Below are 13,678 nucleotides of genomic sequence, written 5' to 3'. Positions count from 1 at the left end.
GATCCGCCTGCCTCTGCCTCCCGAGTGCTGGGATTAAAGGCGTGCGCCACCACCGCCCGGCTCAAATTTAGTTTTATGAATATTCTCTGCAATGATAAACAACAAAAAAATGAGTATGGCTTACCTCTAATTAGTTACAGATATCAATTGTGTATGTTTCAGGAACTGATCAGTCTCTCATGAATTTATGTTATTCCTTAGATTGTGTAGCCAAATATTCTAGTAGAGAAAAATTACCTTTTTGTTAAACCATAGAATGGTGGATTGGAAACAGTTGAAAGCATGAGAATAATATATATTTTTCAAACTGTGGAATTCAGGTATGAATTGGATAATTTTAAAACCAGTATTTTACAAATATTAAATTGCAGGAAAAGGCATAGATTTCATTTATACTCCTCCTGTATTTTTTTTCATTAAAACTGAAAATGAAACATTCAAAACTCTTGCAAAATTAAGTTAAAAGTACATTTTAATGCTGTTTAATTTGGATTTGAATAATCCTGTTAAGTTTTTTTCCCAGACCTTCTCTCTCCCCCCCCCCTCTTTCTCTCTCTCTCTCTCTCTCTCTGACTCTCTTATACACACACACACACACACTTACTTTGGTTTTGGTTTTGTGAATAGTGTTTTTATATTATATTAGTGCTTTCTGACTTTGAACTCATGATCCTCCTGTCTCATACTGCCAAATGCTAAGATACGCAAACCCCTTCTACCCCAGCATATTAGACCTTAATTTAGAAGTATTTCCTGTGAAGCAGCTGAAAATGAACTTAGAAAAATTAGAAAGCATATGAATTTATTTTAAATATTTTTATCTTTGTTCAGTGAAAAAAAAAGACAAATCTCTATTACTGGTTCCGTAGATGAAGTAATGATAATAAGGAAAAAAATGTCTCTTAAATTTGGTTTTTAATAATGAAGATCATGTAAAGATGAAATATTACAAAATTGCTTTTTTAAACTATTAGTTCACATTATATAGGTACCTAAGTAACTTAAAGTTAATCAACTTTATCTAATTTTTGTACTTGATCATGAGTTTTCTTATGTAATTTTCAGTGTCTAAAACATAATTGAGTGCCTAAAAGACTGTAAATTAACTTTCATTTGTCAATGAAAATTGATAATAAACTATGCATAATTTAATAAATCTTTTTAAAAACACCTTTCCAGAAATGTCACCCAAGTTGCATATTAGTTTGTTTCATTGGTTTCTTAGAACTGTGTACTAGCTGTTAATACACTTAATATAATCGTATACTAGATTTGTACAGTTTTCTCACATGCATTTAGTAGTAAAAACTTATATCTGCTGTATTAAAATTCTTACGTGTTGTTTTGTTAAATTATTTTTAAATTTTAAGACTTTGAAAAATACAAATTATTTTAAAATTTATTTTTTATAGGTATGTTCACATATGATGAAGCTACAAAATTGTTTTGGTTTAATCCATCTTCCTTTGAAACCGAGGGCCAGTTTACGCTGATTGGAATAGTACTCGGTCTGGCTATTTATAATAATTGTATACTGGATGTTCATTTTCCCATGGTTGTCTACAGGAAGCTAATGGGAAAAAAAGGAACCTTTTGTGACTTGGGAGACTCACACCCAGTAAGTTCTTTACCATTCTTTAATTGGTCTATAAGATACTACTTAATGTAGAAATACATCCTAATTTATAAAAGTATGTTTTTATTTGGAATCTTTTGCAATATATATTGCTACCCAGTGTGGTAAAGTTTAAAATTTTCAAGAGTGTTGTTTTTATAGATTGCATCGAGCGAGTTTTGATTGACCACATAGCGAAATGTTGTGAACACTTTGTTTTCAGTGTAGCCTGTGGGTCTGCCTGGTGGATTGAGCATCAGCTGGTCTTTGATGGACACAGCTGATGTGTTTTTTCCCCTCCTTGGAGACCCTGTGGGTGTCGTGGAGCACAGTATGCACTATGTCATAGAATTGATGATTTGCTTAGATGATTGACATATTATCAGTGACAGTGTTGTGTTTTGGGTTTCTCTTTGTAGCCCTGACTGTCCTGTAACTCACTCTGTAGACTAGGCTGCTCTTGAACCTAGACATTCGCCTGCCTCTACCTCCCAAGTGTTGGGGTTAAAGGCGTGCACTGTCACTAACCGACTCAGTGAAGGTCTTTTGTGCCTTATTGAATTACTAGGGAGATGGTAAATAAATAATTTTGGCTTTATTTTTATTGGCAGATAGTTTCTAAAAGGAATGAAACACGCTCTTGCTCTCTGTCTTTTAAAATGCTTTTTACAAGTTATTTGGTAATCTCACTTCTCTTTCTGGTTGTTAGGTTTTATATCAGAGTTTAAAGGACTTATTGGAATATGAAGGGAATGTGGAAGATGATATGATGATCACTTTCCAGATATCACAGACAGATCTTTTCGGTAACCCAATGATGTATGACCTAAAGGAAAATGGTGATAAAATCCCTATTACAAATGAAAACAGGAAGGTAATAAAAATTTTCTGTCTTTGTTTTGTAAATATAAATTTCAAAGAAATATTTGTAGAATTATTTAATACTGCTTGAAGCAGAAAAAAATTACATAAACAAATTTATGTAAATAGTGAAGATACAGTTTACCAACTCTTAGATAAGAGCTAGTGTGAAGGTACATAATTAATTACTAGAGAAAGAGTCCACAGACTAGCAGAAAATGAATGGCTAAATCAAGCTATAGTGTAACACCAGAAACGGGGCGCTACCATATCAAACCTTAGAGGTAGATAGGGCCCAGTGACTAAGGTCCTAATTAGTGTGTATAAATATTTCCCATTTGAAATCTAATTATACATGTGAAAATTATTCATTTTGCTAGATTTGGTTTCTGTTTAGATGATATTCATTTGGGAAGAGGAAAATAATTGAGTAGTATAGAAAATTAAAATAAATAGTATAATTTTTAAGAATATGTAAGTTTATATTAGTACCTTTTTGTAAGATATTTCTGTCAGGATACAGAATACCATTTTTAATAATTTTGACACAGTATTTGAGTTTACCAACAAATAGTATTTTTGCTGAACTGGATACAGTAGATAGTTTACCAAAACTTCTAGTAGAAATCATGAGACAATTCTGATTTGCTCAAATTTAGTATTCATATCTTAAATTTATATTTGCATACTTAAAGGACTTTGAAACATTGTGTTGAGGCTCTTTTTATATTAAGTCCTTTTAAATCTTTTATATTAATCTTACTATTATAAAATTACATTTTATATTAATTCCTATTTTACTCTCAGAAGTGAGGAATTGTAAATGTATTTTTCTTTCTTTATTCATACATTTTATTAATTTTTAAAGGCCATTGTTTTATATACATGAATGTTTTGCCTTTATGTATGTTGGTGAATTGTTTGCATGTATTGACCATGGAGACCAAAAGAGGGTGTTTAGTTTCTTGGAAGTAGAGTTACAGATGGTTATTAGCCTGTTATGCTAATGCTGGCAAATGAGCTTAGATTCTCTGTAAGTGTTGCTAATGATCTTCACCACTGAACCCTCTCCTCAAAATTTATTTTTAAAAAATAATTCTGAATGACTTCTTTTGGGCAGGGCTAAAAGTGGCTATGTAGCCCAATAGGTAATTGTGCTTACTTCTATAGCATGTGATTTCTTGTTTTAATATTTGTACAGGAATTTGTCAATCTTTATGCAGACTACATTCTGAATAAATCAGTAGAAAAACAGTTCAAGGCGTTTCGCAGAGGTTTCCATATGGTGACTAATGAATCTCCCTTAAAGTACTTATTCAGGCCAGAAGAGATTGAATTGCTTATATGTGGAAGCCGGGTAAGAAAGACATCTGCCAATAAAACCTCATAATTTATTTTTTTAATGGTGTACTGTAGATGCTAAGATTTTTTTTTTTTTCTGTAATTTTCAGAATCTAGATTTCCAGGCCTTGGAAGAGGCTACAGAGTATGACGGTGGCTATACCAGAGAAACTGTTCTGATTAGGTGAGGTACTTAGTTCTCCAGAAGGAAGATTGTGTGCATCAAAAGTTTGTGTATATTGCTGTGGTTCAGACCAGCAAGCTCAATGGTTCTCATTTGTAAAAACTGACCTATATTAATATTAATATCTTGTTAATAATCTCATGTATTCAAAATTTGTAAAATAAGAATGCACAAGTAAGGTTTTATTCATGTGCTTTTCATTTGGAAAAGTTCTACCAGCTTCCTTTTTTGTTTCTTTATTTTTTTCTAATAACTTTTTTTAATTACTTTATAAAAAATAACATTCAAAATTTTGACTTCCTCCCCTTCTGCCACTTCCCTCCCACTCTACACTCTCCCTCCTCCTCTCCCCCTTTAGTCCTAAGAGAGGTCAGGGTAACCTGCCCTGTGGGAAGTCCAAGGCCCTCCCCTCTACATCCAGGCCTAGGAAGGTGTACATCCAAATAGAATAGGAACCCAAAAGGCCAATACATGCAGTAGAGACCAATTCCAGTGCCATTATCATTGGCTTCTCAGTCTGCCCCAATTGTCTGCCATATTCATAGGGTCCAGTTCTATGCTATGCTCGTTCAGTCCCAGTCCAACTGGATTTGGTGAGCTCTCATTAGATCAGGCACACTGTCTCAGTGGGTGGATCAACCCCTCGTGGTCCTGCCTTCCTTGCTTATATTCTCCCTCCTTCTGCTCTTCAACTGGACCTTGGGAGCTCAGTCCAGCGCTCCAGTGTGAGTCTCTGTCTCTATCTTCATCTGTCACTGGACGAAGGTTCTATGGTGATATTCAAGATAGTTATCAGTATGACTATGGGACAAGGCCAGTTCAGGTACCCTCCTCCACTGCCCAGGGTCCTAGCTGGGGGCATCCTGTGGACACCTGGGAACATCTATAGAGTCAAGCCTCTTGCCAACCCCAAAATGGCTCCCTTAAGATATCTTCTTCCCTTCTCCCTTATCCGTTATTCTTCCATTTCAACCAGCCCACTCCCCCAAGCTCTCACCAACTCTCCCCTTCTCCCTACTCTCTCCCCCTCTCCCTTTCCCCCCGACCCAACCCCATGTTCTCAACTTTTGCCTGGCAATCTTGTCTGCTTCCAAGTTCCAAGAGGATTTATATGTTTTTCTTTGGTTTCACCTTATTACTTAACTTCTCTAGGATGGCAAACTATAGGCTCAATGTCCTTTGTTTATGGCTAGATTCCACTAATGAGTGAGTACATACCATATTCATATTTTTGGGTCTGGGTTATCTCACTCAGGATAGTGTTTTCTATTTCCATCCATTTGCATGCAAAATTCAAGATGTCACTGTTTTTTACTGCTGAGTAGTACTCTAATATGTATATATTCATTCCACACTTTCTTTGTCCATTCTTCCATTGAGGGGCATCTCAATGGTTGTTTCCAGGTTCTGGCTATTACAAATAATGCTGCTATGAACATAGTTGAACAAATGCTTTTGTAGTATGATAGGGCATCTCTTGGGTATATTCCCAGGAGTGGTATTGCTAGATCCTGAGGTAGGTTGACTCCCAATTTTCTGAGAAATCGCCACACTGATTTCCAAAGTGGTTGCACAAGTTTGTATTCCCACCAGCAATGGATGAGTGTTCCCCTTACTCTACATCCTGTCCAGCATAGGTTATCATTGGTGTTTTTGATTTTAGCCATTCTGAAAGGTATAGGATGGTATCTCAAAGTTGTTTTGATTTGCATTTCCCTGATAGTAAGGAAGTTGAACATGTCCTTAAGTATCCTTTGGCCATATGAACGTATTCTGTTGAGAATTCTCCATTCAGTTCAGTATACCAATTTTAATTGGGTTACTTACAATTTTAATGTCTAGTTTCTTGAGTTCTTTATATATTTTGGAGATTAGACCTTTGTCTGATGTGTGGTTGGTGAAGATCTTCTCCCATTCAGTAGGATGCCTTGTTGTCTTAATGAAAGTGTCCTTTGCTTTACAGAAGCTTCTCAGTTTCAGGAGGTTCCATTTATTCATTGTTGCTCTTATTGTCTGTGCTACTGGGGTTCTACGTAGGAAGTGGTCTCCTGTGCCCATGTGTTGCAGTCTACTTCTCACTTTCTCTTCTATCAGGTTCAGTGTATTCAGATTTATATTGAGGCCTTTAATCCATTTGGACTTGAGTTTTGTGCATGGTGATAGATAGGGATCTATTTTCATTCTTCTACAGATTGACATCCAGTTATGCCAGCACCATTTGTTGAAGATGCTTTCTTTCTTCCATTGTATAATTTTGGCTCTTTTATCGAAAATCAGGTGTTCATAGGTTTGTGGGTTAATATCCAGGTCTTCGATTTGATTCCATTGGTCAGCATCTCTGTTTTTATGCCAGTACCGAGCTGTTTTCATTATTGTAGTTTGGCAATGACTCTTCTGTTTCTATTATGTGAAACACATTAAGGAGTATAGATATTAACTCTTTTTTTTTTTTTTTTTTTTTTTTTTGGTTTTTTGAGACAGGGTTTCACTGTAGTTTTAGAGCCTGTCCTGGAACTAGCTCTTGTAGACCAGGCTGGCCTCGAACTCACAGAGATCCGCCTGCCTCTGCCTCCCAAGTGCTGGGATTAAAGGCGTGCGCCACCACCGCCCGGCTAGATATTAACTCTTTTTGGAAGTTCTGGTAGAATTCTGCACTAAAACCATCTGGTCCTGGCCTTTTTTTGGTTAGGAGGTTTTTGATGACAGTGTCTATTTCCTCGCAACTTATAGGTCTCTTTAAATTGTTCACCTGTAGATGGAGTGGCGGGGCTGCATCCCGCCACCTGGCTAGCTTTACACCCGAAATAATTACACGAAAGCTGTATTCTTTTAAACACTGCCTGGCCCATTAGTTTCAGCCTCTTATTGGTTAATTCTCTCATCTTGCTTTAACCCATATTTAGTATTCTGTGTAGCACCACTAGGGGTGGCTTACCAGGAGAGATCTTAACCTGCGTCCATCTTGGGAGAGGAGAGGCATGGCGACTGCCTATGGCGACTGTCTATGGCGACTACCTCGAGCATCTGCCTCGTTTCTCTTCTTCCGAGCATTCTGTTCTGTCTACTACCTAATTTTCTGTCCTATTAAAGGGCCAAGGCAGTTTCTTTATTAGTCAATGAAAGTAACACATAGACACTCCTCCATCATTCACCTGGTTTTGATTTAATTTTGGTATATGGTATTTATCTAAAAAATGTCTATTTTCTTTACATTTTCCAATTTTGTGGTGTACAGGCTTTTGTATAAGACCTAATGATTCTCTCAATTTCCTCAGTGTCTCTTGTTATATCCCCCTTTTCATTTTTGATCTTGTTAATTTGCGGATTCTCTCTCTGCCTTTTGATTAGTTTGGATATGGGTTTGTCAATCTTGTTGAGTTTCTCAAATAACCAGCTCTTTGTTTCATTGATTTTTTTTTTGGATTGTTTTCTGTGTTTCTATTTTGTTGATATCAGCCCTCAGTTTGATTATTTCCAGTCTTTTCCTCCTCCTGGGTGAGTCTGCTTTTTTTCTAGAGCTTTCAGGCGTGCTGTTACGTCTCTAATGTGAACTTTCTTCGTTTTCTTTATGTGGGCACTTAGTGCTATGAACTTTCCTCTTAGCACTGCTTTTATAGTGTCCCATAGGTTTGGGTATGTTGTGTCTTCATTTTTGTTGAATTCAAGGAAGACTTTAATTTCTTTCTTTATTTCTTCCTTGACCCAGGGGTGGTTCAGTAGTTGACTGTTCAGTTTGCATGAGTTTGTAGGCTTTCTGGAGGTGAAATTGTTGTTAAATTCTAACTTTACTCCATTGTGATCCGATAAGACACAGGTGGTTACTCCCAGTTTTTTTTTTTGTTTGTTTGTTTTTTTGTATTGTGGATGTTTGCTTTGTTACCGAGTATGATCAATTTTCGAGAAGGTTCCATGAGATGGTAAGAAGAAGGTATATTCATTCCTATTTGGGTAGAATGTTCTATAGATGTCTATTAAGTCCATTTGATTCATTACATCTGTTAGTTCTTTAATTCTCTGTTTAGTTTCTGTCTTCTTTACCTGTCCATTGGTGAGAGAGGAGTGTTGAAATCTCCTACTATTAGTGTGTGGGGTTCGATGTGTGATTTGAGTTCTAGTAATGTATCTTTTACATATGTAGGTGCTTTTATATTAGGGGCGTAGAGATTCAGGATTGAGACATTATATTGATGAATTGTTCCTGTTATATGAGTATAAAGTGTTCTTCTCCATCTCTTCTGCTGATTGATTTTAGTTTGACATCAATATTGTTAGATATTGGGATAACCACATCTGCTTGTTTCTTAGGTCCATTTGCTTGGAAAACCTTTTCCCAACCTTTTACTCTGAGGTAGTGTCTGTCTTTGAGGTTGAAGTGTGTTTCTTGTAAACTGCAGAATGTTGGATCCTGTTTTTGAGTCCATTCTCTTAACCTGTGCCTTTTTATAGGTGAATTGATACCATTGAAATTAAGTGATATTAATGACCAGTTTTCGTTAACTCGGGTTATTTTTTTGGTGGTAGTGTTTGTGTGTTTCCCTTCTTTGAGTTGTGTTGGTAGAAAATTGTCAGATGTCTGTGCTATTGTGGGTGTTGTTGGCTTCCTTGGGTTGAGGTTTTCCTTCTGGTACTTTCTATAATGTTGGGTTTGTGAATATGTATTGTTTAAATCTGTTTTTTTCATGGAATATCTTGTTTTCTCCATTCATGGTGAAAGAAAGTTTTGTTGGGTATAGTAGTCTGGGCTTGCATCCATGGTCACTTAGTGTCTGCAGCAGATCTATCCAAGACCTTCTGGCTTTCATGATTTTCATTGAGAAGTCAGGTGTAATTGTGATAGGTTTACCTTTACATATTACTTGACCTTTTTCCTTTGCAGCTCTCAATATTCTTTCTTTATTCTGTGTATTTTGTGTTTTGATTATTATATGGCGACAGAATTTTTTTTTTATCCACCCTATTTGGTGTTCTGTAAGCTTCTTTTACCTTCATAGGAATTTCCTTCTTTAGGTTGGGAGTTTTCTTCTATAATTTTGTTGAATATATTTTTGGGCTTTTGAGCTGTAATTCTTCTCCTTCTTCTACCCCTATTATTCTTAGGTTTGGTCTTTTCATGGTGTCCCAGATTTCCTGGATGTTTTGTGTTAAGAATTTGTTGGATTTGCTGTTTCCTTTGATCAATGAGTTTATTTCCTCTATAGTATCTTTGGCGTCTGAGATTCTTTCTTCTATCTCTTGTATTTTGTTGGTTATAGTTGTCTCTGTAGTTTCTGTTTGTTTACCCAGATTTTCCATATCCAGCCTTCCCTTGTTTTGTGTTTTCTTAACACCTCCATTTCGGTCTTCAAGTCTTTGAATGCTTTCCTTTACCTGTTTGATTGCCTTTTCTTGGTTTTCTTGGGTATCTTTGAGGGATTTATTAATTTCTTCTTTTTGTTTGTCTTCCATTTCTTTAAGAGAGTTTTTCACTTCCTGTTTAAGGGTTTCCATCATTTTCATAAGGTTATGTTTAAAGTCGAATTCTTGTACTTCTTCTGGGTTAGGATGTTCAAGTTTTCTTGTTTCGTGTTCACAGGATTCTGGTGTTATCATGTTGCTTTTCAGAATGTTGGAGGAATTCTTGCATTGGTACCTCCACATCTCTTCCTTCAAATGAGGGGAACAGAGTCTTGGCATCTTGATCCAATCTTTACTGTGGCTGACTCCATACTTGGGAGTTTTTCTTAGTCTGCCCTCTCTTAGGTCCCCTCAGCACTGGAGCAGACTCTCAGATCTCCACCCTGAAGCAGGCTGAGTTAGGGGATTTAAGGACCCCGCAGATGAAAAAGCAGTCTTAGGGGGCAGGGTGGAATGGGGTAAAGAAAGCCAGCAGCCAAGAATGCACCCCTCTGGATGGCCAGAAAAGTTTAGGGAATTGGAGGTTGCCTGTTCTCAGTTCCCTGGGACTGTCCTCTCTGGATTTTTTCCCCCCTGGTTCCTTTTTTCTGCTTGAGAGATTTTTTTCAAGTGCTCCATCCCCTTACTTTTTGAGATTGGAGGTAGTTCTTTATCTTTTTTAAATTATTTATTATTTTATGTATATTGGTATTTTGTCTGCATATATATATGAAGGTGTCAAAGTGTCAGATCCTGGAGTTATAGACAGTTGTGAGCTGCAGTGTTGGTGCTGGGAATTGAAGTCATGTCCTCTGCAAGAGCCGCTATTGCTCTTATCCACTGAGCCATCTCTCCAGCCTCAGCAATTTATCTTTTAATGGTTAATTTCTACTTCAAAGGCTTGATTCAGCTTTGTATTTGATTTTTTTCCTACTTGATAAGATTTTATTTGTACTTCAGTCTAGAGGTACTTTAAAATTAACAGTCTCTTCCTTTTAGTATGTTTTCCCCTAGATGAAGGTAAAATACCTTGTTAATTTATTAAGTGCTGTCAGATGATATTGTCATTTTAGTCCACATTTTATTCCCCTAGTATTGATGAGTATTATCTGTAGTGCTTATCAATATGTGATTTTCCAGAATTAGATATGTATATCATATTATACTTTTCATGCTAAATGAGTCTTTCTCATTGTTAGTTTTTTTGTTTACCAAAATCTTACAGCAGCGTAATTGCTGTCTAAACAGTAGTTCTCTAAGCATCACAGTATGGTGTTTGTGATCATGCTGATACTGATGTGTGGGGTAGCTTTTAAAATGCAGTGAAGTATGTAGAACTTTACTAGATATTTGGGGATTTGGGTAATTACACCTTTGCAACACCAAGGTACAAATTCTTATTATGCAGGTTTCTTAGCTCTTTTCAGCTGATTCTTGTCCCTGTGGGCAATCACTGTTTAGATTTGTGTATCACTGAGTCCTTTCCCCCTTTCTTACTTATTTCTTTACTCTCTGTATTTGTGTGTGTGTGTGTGTGTGTGTGTGTGTGTGTGTGTGTGTGTGTGTGTGTGTCCTTGGATTTAATATAAATGGAGTCATGGAGTATGCAATTTTGAAATGTATTCATATTATTACACTAATTTACATTGTGTTTTTTTATGGCAAAGTAATGTTTTAGATGAACGTATGGTGTTTGCTTATCCATTCTATTATTGATGTCAGTTGGAGTTATGTAAGATTAGAACTATTACAAAATAAAGTTATCCAGTCTTACTGTTGAAGTGTTTCCATTTCTTGTGTGTACAAACATAGTAGGTAGAAGTTTGTGGCTTTGTAGTAAATACATTTTTAGCTTTAAGAAACATTGCAAGAATTTTTTTTTTGCTAAATGGCAATGCTGTTTTACCCTAGGAGGACCAGCAGTGCCAAAGCTTAGCTCTGTATCTCTTTTAATCTTTAGTAGTTTAAATTTGTTATCTCTGATGACTCATGATGTTGAGCTGGCTTCACATTTTTTTTTTTTGCCTTTACTTTGTTAATTGTCCTCCTTGTTTTTCTTGTCATTGATTATTAACTTTTTCTTTTAAAATATATTCTTGATAAAGGATCATTACTAACATGTTATACATGCGCTGTAGTTTGGAGCTTTCCTTTCCCCACTGAATTTCTTTTTTGCTGAAAATGAGTTATTTACTAATTCTAGACTTCGTTCTTTTCGGTATATTCATTTGTTGTCTTGATCAAAGTCACACCTTGTTGATTCCTTTAAATTTATAGAACAATTCTGTACATCAGAAGGTGCGAGCACCTTTATTTTTGTTTTGTTTTTGTTGTTATATCTAAAATAGTTTTGTTTTTTGTTTTTGTTTTATGTGTTTTTTTTTTTGCTTTTCATACAATATATTCTAATTATAGTTTCCTTCTCCCACTACTCCACTCAGGTCCTCCCACCTCTCCTGCCATCTGAATCTACACCTTTTCTGATTAACAGACATCTAAGGAATGATAATAAGTTAAATGAAAAACAAACAAATTAGAATATGACAACCAAGAAAAAGAGCCAAAGGCACAAGAAACACATATAGATGTAGAGACACATGTTTGCATACTCAAGAATCTTATAAAAACCCAAAACATAAAGCCATAGTACATAATCAAAGATTTTTTAAGGTTAGGAGAGAAACCCTTAACTTACTGTTACGAGAGGAAGAACCTCTGTAGATCCGTTGACTTAGTTTTGTATTGGCCATCTACTGATAGAAATGGGGCCCACCATTTCTCCATTGAGACTCCTGTGGAGAAAACCAGTTTCTCATTTGCAAGTGGCTGTCATTTGTAAATAGATACAGTCTAGGTTAGGATTGGGTATGTATGTTCACTTCTTTTAGCTCTAGGACCACATCTAGTGCACGCCATTACAGACTCTGTGCGTGCTGCCTCAGTCTCTGAGTTCATGTGTGCAACAGCCTTGTTGTTTCAAAAAGGTTCTGGTTTCTTAGTGTTGTTCATTCTCTTTTGTTCTTAACCCTCTCCCCTCGTCCTTTTCCATAGCATCCTTAGGTTTTTAAAAAATTGCAAATTTTTTATGTTCACCCTTAATATTTTTGTATTTACTTTTAGTTCATTTATATTTATCATAATTTAAAAATTTTATTTTTAATTATACTTTAGACTTGTCACATCTTTTAAAGCTTTCTTTCTGTTAACATTTTCTAAACTTTGTGTTTCTAAATTAGTTTCTTCTAATACTGTTATTTAATTTACTGTATTTGTAGTCTTAGTTTTCATGTCTCTATTGTTTTTATCTCTTGTTGATACCTTCTAACTGGACAAGGTTCTCATCCATATACTATTTAATAAAAATGGGTGATGTTTTATTTTGATCCCCAGTTTTGCTTTTCATTTTTTTGAAAATGTAACTTTCCTATTGATTGATTTACATTGAAAAATAAAATTATCTTTCAGTAAATTAAAATGCGAGACAACTCAGTAATAGAACATAATAGATAATTGTTTATATACTTATTTTTGAAGATAGATTTCTTTGTTTTTGTGTTTCAATTTTATGTGTATGGGTGACTTGCCTCCATGTGTTCATGCAGTGTGTGTGTTCAGTATCTGTTGAGGCCAGAGGAGGGAGTCAGATTCGCTGGCACTCGAGTTGAGGGTGGTTGTGAGCCCTAATTGTAGGCCTTATAACGCCAACCTCTACAAAAGCAGCAGGTGCTCTTAGCCACTGAACAGCCTCTCCAGATCCACTTCTAGAATTTTCGGTTAAAAGTTATACTACATTTTCCTGTATCTAATTCGCTTAGATCTTGAAACCTTCAATTAATTGAAAATCTTTGTTCCTGCATGAAATACAAATAGTTTTCTTATAATGTGTTCAGCAGGACCACTCCATACATTTGTGAGTATTACAAGCTATGCACATTTTTAAAACTACAAGCTTTGCTTGGCAGTTGTTTCTTTATTTTGGTTTCCCCCCCCCCCCCCCCAAGACCGGGTTTCTCTGTAGCTTTGGAGCACATCCTAGAACTCGCTCTGTTAACCAGGCTGGCCTTGAACTCACAGAGATCTGCCTGCCTCTCCCTCCCTAGTGCTGGGATGAAAGGTGTACGCCACCACTGCCTAGCTGGCAGTTGTTCTTTAAAAGTCATTATTGATTTGTTGTTGTTTCCATATTCTTTTCCCATGAAATGAATGGGCGCCCTTTTCATCAGTACATCTTCTTCAGAAAGACTTATCAAATATTACGGGCAAAATTATATACTGTTATGACAAAAAGGGGTCAGTGAAATTGA

At 35.9% G+C, this 13,678-nt stretch overlaps 1 protein-coding gene across 3 annotated transcripts in view; it reads left to right on the top strand.

The window, feature by feature from the left end:
* Positions 1-13,678, top strand: part of Ube3a (ubiquitin protein ligase E3A) — an 85,193-nt gene that overhangs the window by 58,219 nt on the left and 13,296 nt on the right. For all 3 annotated transcript variants that reach the window (XM_038313633.1, XM_038313630.1, XM_038313632.1), the window contains 4 exons: positions 1,413-1,618; positions 2,325-2,489; positions 3,678-3,833; positions 3,928-4,001. In XM_038313633.1, the coding sequence (XP_038169561.1) occupies positions 1,413-1,618; positions 2,325-2,489; positions 3,678-3,833; positions 3,928-4,001 (601 nt within the window). The remainder of the gene's footprint in view (positions 1-1,412; positions 1,619-2,324; positions 2,490-3,677; positions 3,834-3,927; positions 4,002-13,678) is intronic.

This window comes from Arvicola amphibius, chromosome 12 (genome assembly GCF_903992535.2).
Source record: "Arvicola amphibius chromosome 12, mArvAmp1.2, whole genome shotgun sequence".
Lineage (NCBI taxonomy): Eukaryota > Metazoa > Chordata > Mammalia > Rodentia > Cricetidae > Arvicola > Arvicola amphibius.
This window is presented reverse-complemented; position numbering and strand designations above follow the sequence as displayed.